Below are 19423 nucleotides of genomic sequence, written 5' to 3'. Positions count from 1 at the left end.
TCCTCAAACGCTTTGTCAATTGTCTTGCCGTTCGCTGAACGTATCGGTTTCAACTCCACCCAACGAGAGAAAAGAACTTGAAAGACCACGAGATGTTTGTACTGGCTTTTGCTCGCTGGAAACTCCATGGTGTCTGCAGCCACTACAGACCAAGGTCGTTCGACAATTCTCTCTCCCATCAATCCTTGAGGTCCCAGCTGAGAAACTTTATGAAACTGGCAGTCAGGGCACTGCGTGACGAAATTGTGAACGTCATGCCAAACACCCTGCCAGTAATATTCCCTCGCCACTCTATCGTAAGTTTTGTCGACTCCAAGGTGACCAGCCGAGAATTCAGCATGCGCCACGGTAAGTATTTCCTCACGATGTTCTAAGGGAACAACTAATTTCCAAATTTCCTCGTTTCCAGTGATTGGTGTCAAGAGTGGATCGATTCTTGATCGGTATAACATCTCATTTTCTATCTTCCAACCGGGAAAACGCTGGGGGTGACTCCTGACCATCTCACGACGCTTCAAATACCACGGATCATTTATTGTCTCGAACGCTGCAATTTCTTCCTCTTCGTCTTGCTCGACTATTCGCGAAAGAGCATCTGGAACTTGATGCAGCGTGCCCTTTCGATGAATCACGTCAAAATTCCACTGTTGGAGTTCCTATGACCAACGCGCAAGACGACCAGTGGGCTCCTTCAAATTACGCAACCATTTCAAAGCACTGTGGTCCGTAATTACGCAAAATTTGGAACCCTCCAAATAAGGACAAAATTTCTTTTTCACCGACCACAATAACGCTAGACACTCCTTCTCAGTGACGCTGTAATTTTTCTCGTGTGATGTAAGTACTCGGCTCACATAGGCGATAGGATGCTCTCCATCCTCGGTCTCCTGCGTGAGCACTGCGCCTAACGCTGAATTGCTTGCATCGCACTGAACAGTAAATGGTTTACTGAAATCAGGGCGTGCTAACACTGGTGCTGACGTCAATTTTGATTTCTTAGTCCTTTGTTGTCAAGAACATAACCTAAATATGCAACTCGAGAACAACCGAACTCACATTTATCCGGATTGATCTCTAATTTTGCATCTGACAATTTTTTTAACACTACTTCTAACCAATGTAGGTGATCTTCGAAGGTTTCGCTGATGATGATAATGTCGTCCAAATATCCGAATACGTGAGGATCAAATTCTGGACCAAAGAGCGAGTCAATCAAACGTTGGAAAGTACTCGGACCGTTGGTTAAACCGAAAGGTAAACGCTTGAAATGAAAAAGTCCAAATCCGGGAATTGAAAATGCCGTGAACTTTTTATTTTCAGGGGACAAAGGAACTTGGTGATACGCTAGTTTAAGGTCGATTTTCGAAATAAAACGCGCCTTTCTAAGCTTATCGAGTATAGAGTCGATGCTGGGAATTGGATAAGCATCATGAATCGTCACTTTATTCAAATCCCTATAATCGAAGCACAATCTATAAGACCCATCGCTTTTCAAAGCAACAACTGGAGCACTACTCCATTCGCTGTCTGAACGCTCGATTATTCCCATGTCCAACAGTCTTTTAATTTCCTTTATAAGCCAATCCAAAATTGCAGGAGCCATTCTTCTCGGTCGTTGTTTGACTGGTGATGAATTAGAAACAACAATGTGATGTTCTGTGAGCGTTGTCATACCATGCTCTTTCGACGGTGGTATTATCAAATTCTTGACTAAGTCTTGAATTTGTTCACGCTGATCACTTGTTATTTCAGAAATGAAATTTTCAGAATTGTCACTGTCACTACGCTGGTTTATATTTTTGGCAAACTCATGCCACTCTTTGCTGTTCACTCTCCACAAACCCTTTCCAAGTTGCACGTCCATGTCGAAAGCTCGACAGAAATCAACTCCTAAAATCACTTCCTGAGTCAATGAATCGATCGCCCTCAACTCGAATGGATGAGAGACACCTTCGACGGTTAACCACAATTTTAATTTTCCAAGAGTATTTGTGGAACCACCGATAGCACTCTGTATCATATTGTCAGTTGATTGAAGCTTCGATTTAAATTTCTCCGCTAGTTTAGGGCCTACCACCGAGATCATTGCCCCAGGATCAAATAACGCTAGATAGGGTTGATCAGCGATGACTAATTTTAAGAAATATCTGTTTTTAGTCCTCGCTCCGTCAACAGCTTCGTCATCCACGGTGGGCTCAGCTGTTTTCACAACAGCTTCCTCCCCCCCTTGGATTGAATTACCGGTCTGATCGTTGACGAATTTATTTTTACTCGTCGATTGATCAGAGTTCGGTAAGTCATTCACCACAAAATCAGGTAAGAGACATTTTTGTCCCCAACGACTCTCGACACAATCCGCTTTTTTCTCTAAACTTAAATTATTCTCAAAAATTTTAACACTCTTATTTTCACAATCAGAGAAAATCTCACTAAATTTTATTTTCCTAATTGCACCTTTACTTTCTCTTGACAAAAATTTGTTGAATGGATCCCCTCCATTCGTTACGCTGGCTAACACCTCTCCTCTTCTGCTCTTGGGTGTGAGTAAGTCCGTCTCACTCAATTTTTCCCTCTCCACTACTCCTTTCTCTTTCTGTGGGAGTGAGCTCGCCTTACTCATAGATGTTTCTCGCTTCGAAACACCTTCGCTCGTGACTGAGAGTGGCTCTCCTCCACTCTGTACGCTGGTTGTCAAGGCACCTTTTTCTCCTACTTGCACTGAGAGTGAATCCCCTTCACTCTGACTTCTACACGCTGGTACATCTGCACTCGAAAATTTCTCCAACTTTACGTTGGTCGTGGTGTCCATGCTGGTTGCCCCGGTGTAGTGGTGGGGGGAGCAGGACAGTTCTGTCCCCCCGCACGCTCGTTTCCCAAAGCAATCTGATATTGTCTTAATTGAATACAATTAGGACAATTCGCGAACACGACTCCCGTTGTACCACAAACTTGACATTTTTGCTTCAAAGGACACTGATTTGCATAGTGTCCTTGTCCTTTGCAAAAATGACACACACGAAACTGACACTCCAAAGCCTTGTGGCCAACACCTTGACAATGGAAGCAAGCTCCCACAAAACCCTTTGGATTTGCTCCATTGTTCGGACCATTTCTCAACGCTGGCTGGTTTTGCTGTTGCTGAGGTAAAGTCTGATTCGTTCCCATCATAACAGGAGCGAACGCTGGTGCTGAAGGCTGTTGTGGATTCGAAGCACTTGGCATCGCTGGTGCTTGTGTTTTAATCGCGTCCACTTTTTCACTGTTTTCTTTATTTTTCTTTTTACTCTTCTTTTTCTTCTTGTCCCCCTTTTTTACACTTTTCGTTGATTTGACGCTGGAACTTGATTCACTTTCCGCTTGTTCTTCTTTCAGCGCCTCCACTTGGGCACTTTTTCTAGAAACAATGGTCGCTGCTGTGGGAAATTTCATTTTCTCCTTTGGCAGTGGGGGTGAATAACGAAGATCCGCCGCCTTCGCTTTCTCAAATTCTCTTAAGACTCGTTCCATTTGGGAAAGTGAATTTGTTTTAGAATTCACTAACATGCGACGATATTCTGGAGTGAGACCATTATATGCGATCCGATATTGAAGATCACGAGCAAGTGGTTTCTGAAGATGACCCATAATAATTTTGAGATTAGTCAAATAAGTGGTGATCTTCTCTCCTTTCGCTTGGGTGCGACTTCTGAGTTCCTCCATAATTTCCAAGTCATCACTCTCGCTGGAAAATTCATGCTGGAACGCCTCTCGAAATTCTTCCCAAGTCAAAACATCGTCTCTAATGGTGCGATACCAACTACTCGCATTATTTCTCAAAACGCTGGGTATTGCATGCAATAACTCTTCGTCTGTTATTGCCGTTGACAACTGACAGTCCTCTACTCGATTTAGGAGCTCTTCTGGATCTTGTTTGCCATTTCCAGAAAATTTGATTTCCCAATCTCTCAGGCTTTTAATTACTTTGTGTCGTCTCTCTGTTATCGTGGTCCTGCGGCGTTGTGAGGTACGGTTGGACGCTGGTACTTCCTCCTCATCGTACGATGTGAAAGCGTAAGGGGAATTTTCCCCCACCTTTGGACCTTGTGAAACTCTCTCGCTAGTATGGACACGCTCTATGTCTTTCCCTACTTTTTGTTTGGACTCACGCCCGACAATTTGATTTTTCGACAGAATTTCTTCTGAAATTTCTTCCCTTTTTGGAATACTTTTTACTACCGGTGCGGGTTGGGAATTTTTAAAAGGCCTAATTGGGGAACTCATATTTAAATATTCCTGTTCTACTAATTTACGTTGGATTGCTTTTCACTCTAAGAACATTTGGTATTCAGGGTCATTTAATAATAGGCTAAATTGTTGTAATTTAGCCATATTCGGGGCAAGTTCTGACGAAATTCTCGGAACATTCGAAGATGACGTCGTGTGGACCATTACGTTGCTGTAGGTGCACGGAGAAGTAGAAACGACCGATTTTGTGACAATACTCGCGGATGTCATTATCGGGGTGGAAGAAGCTAAAGAAAAAGTCAGAATTGACTCTGTAATCGGGGTAGTATTTGATGCGATCACTGTATTGTCACTATTGTCTATACTAATCACGGATGATTCATGAGCGCTGGTCACTTTAACCCCCCCTTCAGTTTTCTTCCTTTCGGTAACATTAGCCATAAATTCTGCCGTTATCTCTGGCAATGCTTCGCAGTCAAAAATTAATTGCGAGTTTCCTCCGTCAAAATTTTCGTCCCATGGCACGTCAACGTCGTCTGCTAAATCTAATCGCATTTCCGCACGAAACAAACGCTCTCGTAGTACTTGAATAGTACCTTCGATACTTGCCATATGTCTATCAAGACCACGAATAACTTGTCCTGGTGACAATGACCGAATTGCCGTCCAAGCTGCTTCAGCTTGGTCGAAACTGAACAACTCGAGAACTCGTTGTGTATAATTATTCATTTTCAAAAAAAAATTTAATTAATAATAAAAGAGAAATTAAATTTACACAAAAATTTTTTTTTATCGAAATAATAATTCGTAAACTCCAAAAATTTAAAAAGAATTTTAAACGAGTTAAAAAAAAATTTTACACTCACGAAAAGTTGAATATTCTCAAATAAACACTTTAGAAATTTCGCGCGCAAGAATTCAAACTGGTGATATCGTCGTCTGACCTGCGCAGTGGGCTTCTTCTTCCTTGAAAATAAATATGGCTACCTAAAGCAATTCTCAAGGGACAAAATGGCCGACTTCCGGATTATTTCTCACCACGTGCACGGCTCAAAACTAAATTTCAATTTTTCAGGTTATGTGACAATTATTCGTTTAATAATTATTACAAACAAAATTAAATGCACTGGAAAAATAAATTTTACACACAAAATATTCGCTGGAAATAATAATTATTACACACAAAAAATATTCGCTGGATATACACAAAATATAACAAAGAAAAATAGACGCTAGAATAAAAATGTGCTTAAAGTCTCAACGTTGCCCCACGTTGGGCGCCAACAATTGTGACCAAGGGAAATTAACAATTAAATTTATTTAATGAAGATTAGAATTTTACCTCAAATAAATCAATTAATAATTTCCTAGATTTTATTTGCTATTTTAAATTTCAATTAGTCAAATAAGCTTTCAATCTAATCAGCAATTAATTCTCTCATGTCTCTCACAAATTAATTTACCCTAAATAAATGCTCAGTTGAGCGCCAGTTATTTTACTTATTTACCAAATTACGAAAATAACAAAATAATTTATTACTCAAATAAAAATCAGACAACAAAAAAAATAAAAATGAGACTGTAATGATTCGGGTGAGATTCTATTGAGGACGCCATTGAAAGCACATGGCGTGAAGCACAATTTCAACTTAAAATTTGTAGGTTAACTTACCAATTGTTGAAAGGGATTAATTCAATAATACGCTGGCTATTCCAAAAGAAAAACACTTTATTGATCAAATCCAAGAAATGCTGATTTCGAAATTTCCTTAACTTTCGTCGCACGAATGTAGGAATTGTTAAATTCGTTATTAAACCAATGCTCCACTCACTCAGTTCGAACAATTGTTTCCACAAATTCGCCGCTCACAACTAATCGCCAAAAAGTCCTCCCAATTAAACACTCAATAATAATCTCCTTTCTAATCTAATCTAATCTAATCTGACACCGAGATCAAGCTGGATTTTCCTCAAGAAGGGAAAGTAAGCACCTAGGTTATAGAACCCATTGTGCCAGACTCCAGTTCGCTCGTTTATAGCAACTTCTTAGAGTCCTGTTCTTCTCCAGAAGTCCAGTATCTCTTCTATCGATAGGTTGCTCACCTGCTTAGGGTCAATAATTGCTTGACCCCAGCTAGATAGCCTGATCCTAGCTAACGCTGGGCATTCAGATAAAATGTGAGTCGAAGTTTCGTTACTTTCCCCACACAGTCTGCACATAGGTGAAACTTGTCTGCCTATTTTATGCTGATGGTAGTTCAATAGTCCATGACCCGTAAGTAGACGAACTACGGTTCTAACTCTGATCTTATCGAGTTTTAGGAGATCGCTCGCTCGCCTCTTGTTGAGTGCTTACCCCAACAGAGTTTTCGCTTGCCTTCCCACCCCAACGTTCGCCCAATACTTCTCATGTTCCTTTCCACCCCATCTTTCTATGGCTCCCTTAACCAAGCATGGCATTATTGCCACTGCTGGTTCAGGACCTATAATTTCGTCTCGGAACCGGTTTTCGCCAAGACGTCTACTCTTTCATTACCCTTGATTCCCGAGTGACCCGGTACCCAAATCAATGAAAGTCTATTTGCTGAACCCAACTCATCTAGTACGCTCCGGCATTCCCAGACGAGTTTTGATTCTACTGTGGGATTTTTCAGAGCCCCTAAGGCCGCTTGACTATCCACACAAATACTGATCCTCTTGCCCTTTGTTCCATTTCGAATGGATATTTGGGCGCAAGTTAAAATCGCACAGACCTCTGCCTGCCAGACCGTGGCATGTTGTCCTAATGACTCAGCCACTTTAATGCAGCCAGTTTTCCGATAAATTCCGAAGCCTGCACCGCAGTCCATCTTGGAGCCGTCTGTATACCAGACTTCGTCCCCAAGTGGAAAACCTTTCTTCCAGTCCATTCTGGAAGGTGTAATGATCTTAAAGCGGGGTTTAAATTTAACCCTCTTGATCATTCTATCTTGCACCATACTTAATTCTGGTATTGATAGAATTGAGCGTGGAAGCTTGGTGTGTATACCACCAACCTTCCACCTTCCCTGCGCAGTTAACCTGCTCATAGTGAGAGCCGCCTTTTTCACCGCGGCAATATGCAGAGGTACCTCGGCAAGCATGAATCCCAACGCAGCTGTTGGCGTAGTCCTCATTGCCCCCGTAATACCCCTGAAAATCATTGCTTGCAGTTGGCCTAGTTTCTCTTTAACCGTTATCAGTTAAGTTCTAGACCACCAGACAACCACCGCGTGAAGAAACCTTGGTTTTAAGATCATCTGATAGAGCCAGTTGACCATATTAGGCCTTAGTCCCCATGATGACCCTATCGCCCTTCTACACGCCCAAAACGCGGTACAAAACCTGCTATACTGATATTCGAAATGTTCCCTCCAAACCAGCTTTTTATCCAGGATTACTCCCAGATACTTAGCCGATTCAGAAAAGGAAATCTCTTTTCCATAAAATATCGGTTTCTTCAAACTCGGTACCTTATATTTTCTTGTGAAAACTACTATATTCGTTTTCTCTGGGTTTACAGAAAGTCCAGTCAGATTGCACCAATCCTTGACAATCTTAAGCGCACGTTCCGTAAGTTCTAAGAGGGTCTCAATTGAGTGCCCTCTTATAATTATAAGGAAATCATCCGCATAACTTTGCGTATAATATCCCTGGCTATTGAGGTTTCTAATTAACTCATCTGCCACTAAGCAATACAATAAAGGAGAGAGAACTCCTCCCTGTGGGCACCTTTTTGAGACAAGGCCGGTTACCTTGGCCTCACCATACTCTGCCTCCAGGGCCCTTTCGCGAAGCATGCTGTCGATCCACTTAACTAGCGGCTCGGGCACGCCTCGCATCCTGGCTGCCCTGCAGATAGTTTTGCTAGAGGTGTTAGGGAAGGCACCTTCGATATCAAGAAAAGTACCAACCGCATAACCACCACTGCTAATTTGTCCCTCTATTCTACCTACTGCCGAATGGAGGGCTGTTTCTACTGAGAAGCCTGCTCTATATGCATGCTGTCCCTGATGTAGGGGAAAATCTCTAAGACATTCCTGTCTAATAAACTCATCCACCAGTTTCTCTAACGTCTTTAATATAAAGGAAGTTAGGCTGATTGGCCTGAAGTCCTTCGCCGCAGTATAGCCTGACCGACCGGCCTTTGGAATAAACACAACCCTCGTCTTTTTCCAAGACTCCGGTGTATAACCAAGAGCTATACATGCTCTCATAATTTTACACAGGGGTACTCTAATACAATCCAATCCCTTTTGCAAAAGAACCGGATATATACCGTCCCCCCCTGAAGCCTTAAATGGTTTGAAAGTGCTTATTGCCCAATCAATCCCTTCCGGAGTTACAACCCTGGCTGCTAGTTTCCAGTGTTCCCGATATCCTCGGTTCCTACCTGGTCCTATGCCCTGGCTGTTCTCCAAACCTTCTCTAAAGTCCGGGAAGTTTACTTCCATCAGGTGCTTTAGACACTCCCTTTTATCCTGGGCATACTGCCCATTAGGCAGCTTAATAGTAGTTAATTTTGCCATTGGGTCTCGAGCTAGTACTTTATGAAGTCTTGAAGCTTCTGGTACCCTCTCGATTCCCTCGCAAAAACTTCTCCAGCTGACACCCCTTGCCCTATCTACTTCTTTCTTATAAGAATCGCGAGCGGTATGATATTCATCCCATGCTCGCTGATGCCTACGTTTCTTGGCTTTATTAAAAAGCTTTCTTACAGTTTTCCTATGTTCCTCCAAACGGGGGGTCTACCATTTACCGCCCCCATTGAAGCCCATTTTCTTAACTACACAGTTCCTTTCAAAGGAACAGATAATAGAATCTCGCAGATATTCCGCTGCAAGCTCTAACTCCTCCATCGTTCCATAGGAAGTGGGGAAGCATGCCATGGAGGCCTTGAGGTCTTCACTATATGAAGCCCAGTCGGTACTCCTAGGATTACGTCCCCACTCCTGTTCTCGATCCTTCGATTCCAATCTAAACGTAATAAGCCTGTGGTCCGAGAGGGAATCTTCATCAGACACCCTCCAGTCCCTCACGCCATCACAAAAAGACTTGGAACAGATCGTAATATCCAACACCTCTTTTCTGTTAACAGTAACGAAAGTCGGCTCATTACCCTGATTTAAAATATCTAAATCTGTATCTAACAGAAAATCTAAAAGTCTTCTGCCTCTATCGTTAATGTCAGTGCTGCCCCATACGACATGGTGCGCATTGGCATCACAACCTATTATTAATGGGAGACCTTGCTGTTGACAGTAATCTACCAACTTCTCCACCTCTGCAGGTGGTGCGGGGTCATCCCCCACACTGAAATCGTCGCTTTTCTTGCTTGCCACACGCACGTGGCGAGCTACAACGGAAATAGACTCAAAACACAACTAAATAATTGAAACAAAAAAAATACACTATAGTCTAAACTCAAAATCCATCAAATTTCAGATCAATAATTTTTTATAATACCATACTTTAAGCCAAACGATAACTAAAATTTTCATTAATCAAATTTCAATATTTGACGGAAATCTCATTTCTTTTCTTTGCACAGGGGTGGGACTATAATGGGCACTAAGGTGTCCAAACAAATTTCGTGCCAGTGACGAATCACTTTGTCACAAAACTAAAAGAAATAATAAATAATAACTAAAAAAAATTCAACTTACGGATTTTTGTATTTGCACATTATGATTTTACGTTTAATTTTACGTTACTTTGCTTTAAAAATTTCTGGGGGCCAAAAAAAGTTCGGATAACAGAAGTTCGGATAAAATGATTTTCGGTTCGGATAATCGAGGTTCCACTGTACTGCGACCATAGAAGACGACATGCCGCATACAAAATAGGCGACAGGCTAATGAAGAAAGATGAAGTCGTGTCCTCAGCGAAAAAGAAAATAACTCGTAGCTTCGGGGGAAAGAATCAAGGGCCTTACGTAATAACAAAAATAATAGGTCCCTCGGTTTATGAATTAGGCAATGACAAGGGTCAGATAATAGGTAGATGCCCAATTAAACTCCTCATACCTTACCGAGAATAAGAATCTAAAGAGGGGGAAGAATGCCTAATGCATAATGAATTTTTTTTTGTCTAACCAAATTTTTCATGTATTGGAAATCAACTGCGAAGAACAGTTGCACATAGTTTATGTTTTTAAGATATATGCGCGTCTCTCCAAAAACCTGAACTTTCAGCAATTCATTGTCACTCACTTCCAAGACCACTCCTGGTAAGGAGTAATACGTTACACGGGTCCACACGAACATGCCTGCTTTTATCAAATTTCGTTTAAATCTGGTAAAATGTAGATTAGTTTCTTCTTCTCTATCCGGCTTCTGTGCAGCCACTGTAGTATCGACTCGGGGAATTTGTCTCCCTCTAATAGAGTGTATATAGCTTTCCCAAACGGAGAAAGCTTTTGCTTCGCAGACTGCCGGCGGTTGTAATGTAAGTTGGTCGTATTCATCATCATTCAGCGACAGTGACAGTGACAGTGACCGGGTCGGTGACTGTGATGGTGTCCGGAACGATGACTGTGATTCATCATCATTCAGCGACAGTGGAGGCGATTGCTGTCGCAGCGGCGACCGTGACCGGGACCGGGTCGGTGACTGTGATGGTGCCCGGAACGATGACTGTGATTCACTCGGTCCCGCCTGATTTTTTTTTGTAGTTGGTGAAAAACGCTTGCAAAATGTAAAAGAGATAGAGAAAAAAAAGTATAGAAACCCATAACACTTTATGTTGCGGCGGCGGAATTCCGCCACCAAGCTCGAAGGCGGGCAGAAATAATAGCCCGCATGGACGAACTGATGGTGGACATGGACGAAATGCGGGTAGATGAAAGACGTGAAGGGTCCAGAAGAGAACGCAGATACGAAGGGGGAGAGAATAGAGAAGCGCCCAGAGAAAGCGAACACCGTCAAGTCAAAAGATGACGAGACGAGTGGGAACGGTACGCAAGGCCCGAAGGTTCCTCACATCAGAGGTACGAGCCAACTCGAGAAGGCCGACGGGGAGAACCTACTGGGTGGGTAGCAGCCAATTCGTCATCTAACCGACAAACGGAGTATACTTAAAGGGGCAGCAGACCAGAAACCGAGAGGCCAGCGGGTCTTGGACGCTATTATGGAGGTCCAGAGACCCTAAAATCTCGAAAATCACGCCCACCAAAGGAGGTCCGAGACTGGCAGGCCAACCACCCAAACGAGCCGATCACATATACGGGGCATCAAAAAACCGACTATGTGAACAACCAGTATCGCCGGAGAATATTCAGCCTAGAAGCTTAAATTGCCGGTCGAGAAGCGGCGATCAGGGATCAAGCCGAAGCAAGGAGGCTCCAAGAGGAAAGACAAGCGAGAGTTCACCGAGAGGTCCAGAGACAAGAAACCGCGACTCAGAGAAGAACGGTGGAAGCAGAAGCCGCCGGTGAAGCCCCGTCTATAAATAACCGTCGATCAATCTTGGCAGCAGCGGCAGAAAAAAGGGCTCGAGCACAAGAAGAACAACAACGGGAGGAAGAGAGACGAATCAGCGAAGAAAATTTATGCCGACAAGCGAGTAGACACCTGAGGCTCCTACGAGAAGAAGCAGGAAGGAACCTTAGACGATCGGAGGTTGATATTAGAACCACCGAAGAGGAAGCTAATGGCGGAACTCGGCCACAAGAAGATCCACAAGTCCGTAGAAGAGACCAAGTTCCTAGCCGTGTGAACGAAAGCGACTCAGAGGAGGAAAGACAAGATTGGTGGTAGAATTGCCAATCGTGAGATATCCCCCCAGAGAACAAGTATTACAGTATTTCCCCATTTAGAATAGGGTAATAAAGATAGTCTTTTTTATATATTTTCTTATGTTAAACAGAGGCGAAACAGGGATGTGGCTTTAGACAGCCTTAATAAATTTGTATAATTAATAGTAAAAGGTGACACATTTCAGTAAATAAGCTCGTCAGCATTAAGTTCACCACCCCTGTTCTCTCCTAAGAAACAAACAAACCCTCGCGCGCGAACAACCCTAAAATGACAAGAAGTCCTAAGTAGACGGTGGAGGCGATCCAGGTTAGAAGTCACAGTATGGGAGGTAAGTTGGCAGCAGGGCAAATACGAAGAGAGAGACAGAGATAAAGGTAATTCGAGGTTTAAATAAACCTTGCTTTTAGTTTAAAGCAATTGAATTGAAATAATGAATACATCATAGAGAGACAGCCTGGTGGAGATGCAAGCTAACTAGTCTTGAAAATTCACGGGAAAGCTTCGGCTAGGTCGGGGGGAGTTAGTGGGCAAAAATGCTCTTTTTTGTGTCAAAATCAAAGAACTTTTGAAAGAAGTGATCAATTTTAATAAATCCAACGGGAAACAAAAGAATAATTCCTACAGAATACAGGAAAAATATAGAAAAAGTGAAAAAAAAATTCCTAACCTATTAAAAATCGCGATAAAGTTGAGTTTTTCTATAAAAAATATCATTTTTCGCCTGCACAGCCAAGAAAAACATCATCAATAACTAAATAATTAATTAAACTTGAAGACTTTGTCATACTGATTAAAACCTGATGTTAACATTGCACATTTAAAATGGCGGATTCAATATGGCGGACAAAATGTAACAAATTTTCGGATTCTCTTGAAACTTGTTTACTTAAGGTTTTTGAGGTCGCCGATTACGAATCTGATATTAGTTTTCAAAAATTCAAAATGGCGAATCCAAAATGGCGGACAAAATATTAAAAATTTGTTCGGCTTTTCTTGAAACTTGCTATCTATAGGTTTTTTGGGTCGCTGATTACGAATATAACATCAGTTTTAAAATATTCAAAATGGCGAATCCAAAATGGCGGACAAAATTTTTAAAATTTGTTCGGCTTTTCTTGAAACTTGCTATCTATAGTTTAAAAAAAATTCAATTGAATTCTAAATTTCACTTTTGCTAAACTGGATTTGCAATTTTAAATTTTTGAAAACTAATATCAGATTCGTAATCGGCGACCCAAAAAACCTATAGATAGCAAGTTTCAAGAAAATCCGAACATTTGTTTTATATTTTGTCCGCCATATTGGATCCGCCATTTTGAATTTTTTAAAACTGATGTCAGATTCGTAATCGGCGACCCAAAAAACCTATAGATAGCAAGTTTCAAGAAAATCCGAACAAATTTTTAATATTTTGTCCGCCATATTGGATCCGCCATTTTGAATTTTTGAAAACTGACATCAGATTCGTGATCAGCGACCTCAAAAACATTAAGTAAACAAGTTTCAAGAGAATCCAAACATTTGTTACATTTTGTCAGCCATATTGAATTCGCCATTTTGAATGTGCAATGTTAACATCAGGTTTTAATCAGTAAGACAAAGTCTTTAAGTTTAATTAATTATTTAGTTATTGCCGATGTTTTTCTTAGCTGTGCAGGCGAAAAATGATATTTTTCATAGAAAAACTTAACTTTATCGGAATATTTAATAGGTTAGGAATTTTTTTTTCACTTTTTCCATATTTTTCCTGTATTCTGTAGGAATTATTCTTTTGTTTCCCGTTCGATTTATTAAAATTGATCACTTCTATCAAAAGTTCTTTGATTTTGACACAAAAAAGAGCATTTTTGCCCACTGTGAGTTGTAACGTGGATTATAAAAAGTCCGCGTTTGAGATGTTTTCCCGAGAGTTCACCGAAGCTTGAATAGTAAAAGAAAGTAGAGTTTAAAATTGCACAAGACCACCAGGAACCAACTGAAATTAATAGGGTTATTTTGCTATTATTTTCATTAGTGTAATTTCTCTAATTTTGTGATTTATGTTTTATGTTCGAAATAGAATTGTTTATTTACTTAGTTTCTAGAGGTTAGGAATCTAAGACGACGTCGAGAGAAGAGAGAGAAGAGGCGCATGAAAAGTCTCTAATTTTTATTTTCCGAATCTTCATATTATCGAAAATCTTTTTATCTAATATGAATTAATTATAATTTCTTTTAATCGAAAGAATAATTGTCAAAAACATTATTTTTTTGAATGACTAATCAACAGAATGTTTAATACTGCAAAAGAAAATTTTTTATAATCTTCAAATAACCGAGTTATCATTTCTAAAAATTATTATTTTTTATATTTCTTATTTACACTAATATTTTCATTTTCGAAATGTAAATTTTGATAAATGTTATTTTATGGATTTGTTAATAGTTGTAATAATTATATTCCCGAATTATTATTCAAAATAATTCAAATATTACCGAATTACCAATTCTTAAAAAATTTATTGTTCCTAATAATAGTTTTTATAATGTGTAAATGTTGTATATTTTAAAGTTTCTAAATTTTATTTTTTCGAAATATCATTTGTTATAAAAGTTTTTTCTTATAAATGTTTTTTAAAATAATTTTAACTTTTTCGAATTAACATTACTCATAATTTTCTTTACTTCTAATCATTCTTCTTTATAATTACTAGAGGTGTGCAAAAAGCCCGAAACCCGACCGGGTAATTTCGAGACTCCAAAGTGCATACAGCAACTTATAATATTAAAAATAAAAAAATAATAAAATAAAAATAAAATTATACATTTCCAACTTAACTTATCGCAACTTAACCTATTCTTATCATAACCTACTCGCATCTCTCTCAATCTCTTATTTTGTCAGTGCCGGGCTTCCGTTTCCAGTTCCTTTTTTGCCCATTCTGGCTTCACTCTTTAAAGGCTTATATTATGGCTGAAAACTCGCTTATGGATCAACGCTTGATAATGGCTCTTGTCTGGATTATGGCTTGAAACTCGTTACAGATCAAAGCTTGAACATGGCGCTAGGCTGGATTATGGCTCAAAACTTATTTGTAGATCAAGGCTAGATTATGCCTCGAAAGTCGATTATGGCTCGAAACTTGCTTATGAATCAACGCTTGATCATGGCTCGTAACCCTGAGTTAACGATTATTTAATTGTAAACAATATTCTGTTAGATCAAGGTTTCATTATGGGTCAAGGCTTGTTCACAGCTAAAAGCATGGTTATGGATCAAGGCTTCATTATGGCTCAAAGCTTGATTATAGCTAAATGCTGAATTATGGATTGTAACGCGTTTTCTTGACACGAGGTAAGTGGAAAATTCCACCAAGAAAAGCGCTGCAAAAATGGTGACAGTGGTACCTTTCTGAAATCGTATACACAAGTTTCACACTTCAAACTTGCATACGGCCAAGTGTGATCCGTTTAGCAGAGTCTCTCAAGCGCCAGGTAGAAATTCTACACGAACCCCCGCCGTCGTAATCTACATTGTAAACCCGCTCACAATTTACCGCGCAAACTTTTATTTTGTAAATATTTTAGGGTCCTGGATTTGTCGAAGTAAGGATAGAGAAAAGGCACTGACTCGACTCTAATTAACTCAAACTTTAGCATTTAACGATAATGAATATATTTTTAATTTAGGAATAAGTAAAACTATTTATAAAGAGAGAGAATCCGCACTTCTGGTGTCGATACAATAACCAGCGAAGTCAATCGATCTTTCTTTTCACTGGTATTTCTGGTAGTCCAGAAAGTGTCAGCCAGATATAGGGAGGGTGAAAACTCTTTCAATTTGTATAAAAATAAGAACACAATATTTGGAAATAAATTTTTTTAATATTAACCCGCGGTTATTATTATTTATTATTATTATTATTATTATTATTATTATTATAATTATTATTATTTATATAGGGGAGACTGGGGTAAACCCGCTCACTTTTTTTCAGATCGGCTAAAATCTAGGAAATTATTCTCTAAATCCAAGTTAATTTATATCATTTGAAAGCTTATGATTTCTACTAAAAAAATAAAAAAGAGTTTTTGATTTATCTTTTTTAGTTTTACTTAGAGAAACTTTTTAATAAACATATACCAAATTTCGAAATCACAATTTTCCAGGGTAAACCCGCTCACTTTATCTTTTCAAGACGGAAAAGTTTTATTTTTTAAATATTAAAGTTCGTCTTATTCCCGTCTTAAGTATGATTTATTATTGATAATTTATGAGTTATATAAACAATTCTATAAACAAAAAATTGGTTTAATTAATAATGAACATAGATTTCATGAATTACAACTATGGATTTAAATAGTGTTATATTTTATTAAGAGAAAGTGAAATGTATTTACAATTTTGGTTTTAATAAGTCATAAATTGTGTTATTGTTAAAATATAATACGTGAAATTATTTTATTCTAAATTTTAAATTTAAAACTAAGTGAGCGGCTTTACCCCGACTTCACGTGAGCGACTTTACCCCGAGTGTATTCCTTACATTTCAGAATAAATTTAATTAAATCTTTTTAAAATAAGACAAAACTATATATGTACTTCGATGAAGGACATCCAATAGCAACAAAAAAAATTTCCCAGATAAATTAAGACTCAAAAATAATGATCGAAAAACTTAAAAATCCAAAATACTTTTTTTTTCTGACACCTCTAAAAACATTTGATCGTCTCTGATTCTGTGTCGAATTCATAAAACTAAACGAAAGTTCGTTAATATAAGTTGAATGTTAAGTACTATTCATAGTACCAATATCTCCATCTTAAGTTAAGTTCATAGCGTAAAATCGCTAGTGAGCGGGTTTACCCTGTGAGCGGGTTTACCCCAGTCTCCCCTATTTATTTATATATTTATAAATTTAAATTTATAATAATATATATTATTATATATATTATTTTTAATTTAATTTATATATTTATTTTTTTATATTTATTTATATATTTATTTATTTATTTTTATTATTATTATTATTATTATTATTATTTATTATTTATTATTATTATTTAAATATATTTTTAGAATACATTAATATTACGACACTGTTTTAAAAATACTCCTTACGGAAGTGTAAAATTCTAATGATAATTACACAAAAGTTTTCCAGCTTGTAGTTTACAAAAACTGCAACTTATCTAGCCATTATGGTTGCGTGACTTTTTCTGATGGCTGTGATACTTCTTGTGGTGGCGTGACTTCTCGTGGTTCATATTCTTCAATGAATCATCGAGTATGATTTGACAATTGTTGGTCGAGCTCTTCGTATAGTCGTTCTCATTCTGATGACTAATTGTTTGATGCTTCGTCTTTAGGAGATGCATGTTTCTCGATCGTGTCGTCGTTTAACACTGGTTCACGGATAGGAGACAAATACCTATCTTTTCCAGTCGACATGGACGCTAGGATACTTTGGACTTTGAGCGTTGTTTCGTTTTTTTAAGTTATTCTTCGTCAAGTTGAGTATCGAGTGTCTTTTGAATTTTTAGATGCGTCAGGATTTTTTCCACTGCAGCCGAAGCGTCACTTAAAGCCTGCCAAATTTCCTGACGTCTAGGAATATGTCTAATTACAGCAGGACCAGAAGAAATTTCAGGCTGAAGGAACTTGTTAATTTTGTTAATCACTTTTTCACTGCTATCGTCGTCGTTGTCTCATTTCGAGGTCGCGTTTTTTTAAACATTTTTTTACGATTTCACTTCACCGACGTCGAACCGTTAATGAGCGAAGATGGCGTAGTCCGACTTTGGAGGAGGGTCTAAATGTACGGCTTCAGCAGCTAACTCAGGGTTGGGTAGGTGCGTAAAGGCGTAAATTGCCTTCACACCAAAATATAAAGGTGTTTCTGCAGTAGCTTTAAAATACATTTGTTTTTTCTAATTTAAAGCAACTGAACATTCTGCATTTAAATTTACGATAATTTGCTTTGTACACTCAAATGCTTTAATGCTGTCCTGCTGGTTTGATGGAATTTTGAAAAGTCGTCTCACTTCTATCAAATATTCTTAGTTCGTGACATACGAATGTTCATTCATATGTCATGAACTGAACACATTTTGACAGAAACCATACGACCTTACAAAAGACCGTCAAATCGGAAGAACAGCATTAAAGTACCTGAGTGTATTAATTGATGATTTCAAGTGAATTTATAAGCAGAATGTGCAGTTACTTTAAATTAAAAAAAAGAAATGTATTTTAAAGCTACTGCAGAAATACCTTTACAACTTGGTTTTACGTTGCGTTTTGTAATTAGACCATGAGTGCAAATATAACCAACATATATCTCAATATCTCTCACACTTATGGCCCAGTTACAAAACACAACGTAAAACGGTGCCATGGGACATAATTTTCAAACCTTCGAAATATTATATTACATAACTTTCATTTATCGGAATTTTATTTGTCATAATGTTCATTTACTCGAAATATCAAGTGACATAAAGCGCATTTACTTGAATTCTCATGTAACATAACCTTCAAATCTTCGAAATGTCATATTTAAGAAATTTCATTTATCGAAATTTTATTTGTCATAATGTTCATTACTCAAATTATCAAGTGACCTAATTTGTTTATCTATTTTTTTATATAAGGATGTAAAAATATTAAAATTATCCTTCTAGGAATCTCTTCAAGCAGAAAATGTCATAGATCCAATGGATGCAGAACAAACTTGGCCTACAGAAGACGAATTAAAAGAAGCGGAAGATGCTCAAAAGAGCAAATTATATAAAGTTGTACCGAAAGGAACGTCAGTATATCAAGCAGCTTGGATTCCCGATGAAGATGCTGGTTAGATTTTTAAAAATATTTTGTTTCGATCAAATGTTTTATTACTACTACAGTATATCTTATATACATTTCTCATTTAGAAAACGTCGATGATTTATCTGATGGGGAAGATGAAATGTTAGTCGAGGAAGACCACGATTCCGAGCAGGATCATGTTTCAGAATCTGAAGAGTTAGAGTCAGTGACATTAAATGTTCATTTTAATGATGAACGTTACGATGAAGAAATAGACTTTTTAGAAGAAAAGAAAGAACTTCAGAAAATTAAAGGTAATTATTTATTCTACATTTATTGAATTAGTTGTTTCATTATTTAATACATTGTGCAGTTTAACAATGATCAAGATATCCAATTTTGCTGTGTAATGTCCGGCTTCATTGCCTCTTTCTAAAGGAAATTTAGTCATTTACATGTTTCCCACACCTGTTTTATACTACCCTTACTCTCATAATTTAAAAAGATAGGAGAAACCCTTATTTCAGAATGAGAAACAATTTTAAAAATTAAAAGCATTTTTTAAAGTTACTACATGTTTGTTGTCAATGAAATTATTAACCGTTAACTTAGTAACCTAGAGTCGTTTACTTCTAG

At 38.3% G+C, this 19423-nt stretch overlaps 1 protein-coding gene across 1 annotated transcript in view; it reads left to right on the top strand.

The window, feature by feature from the left end:
- LOC122498864 (pre-rRNA-processing protein TSR1 homolog) overlaps positions 1-19423 on the top strand; it is a 179619-nt gene that overhangs the window by 103255 nt on the left and 56941 nt on the right. The window contains exons 6-7 of the mRNA XM_043606842.1: positions 18664-18832; positions 18913-19101. Coding sequence (XP_043462777.1) covers positions 18664-18832; positions 18913-19101 — 358 coding nt within the window. The remainder of the gene's footprint in view (positions 1-18663; positions 18833-18912; positions 19102-19423) is intronic.

The sequence above is a fragment of the Leptopilina heterotoma genome, unplaced genomic scaffold, assembly GCF_015476425.1.
Source record: "Leptopilina heterotoma isolate Lh14 unplaced genomic scaffold, ASM1547642v1 Lhet_160, whole genome shotgun sequence".
NCBI lineage: Eukaryota > Metazoa > Arthropoda > Insecta > Hymenoptera > Figitidae > Leptopilina > Leptopilina heterotoma.
The sequence above is the reverse complement of the archived record's forward strand: the minus strand, read 5'-3'. Positions and strand labels throughout refer to the sequence as shown.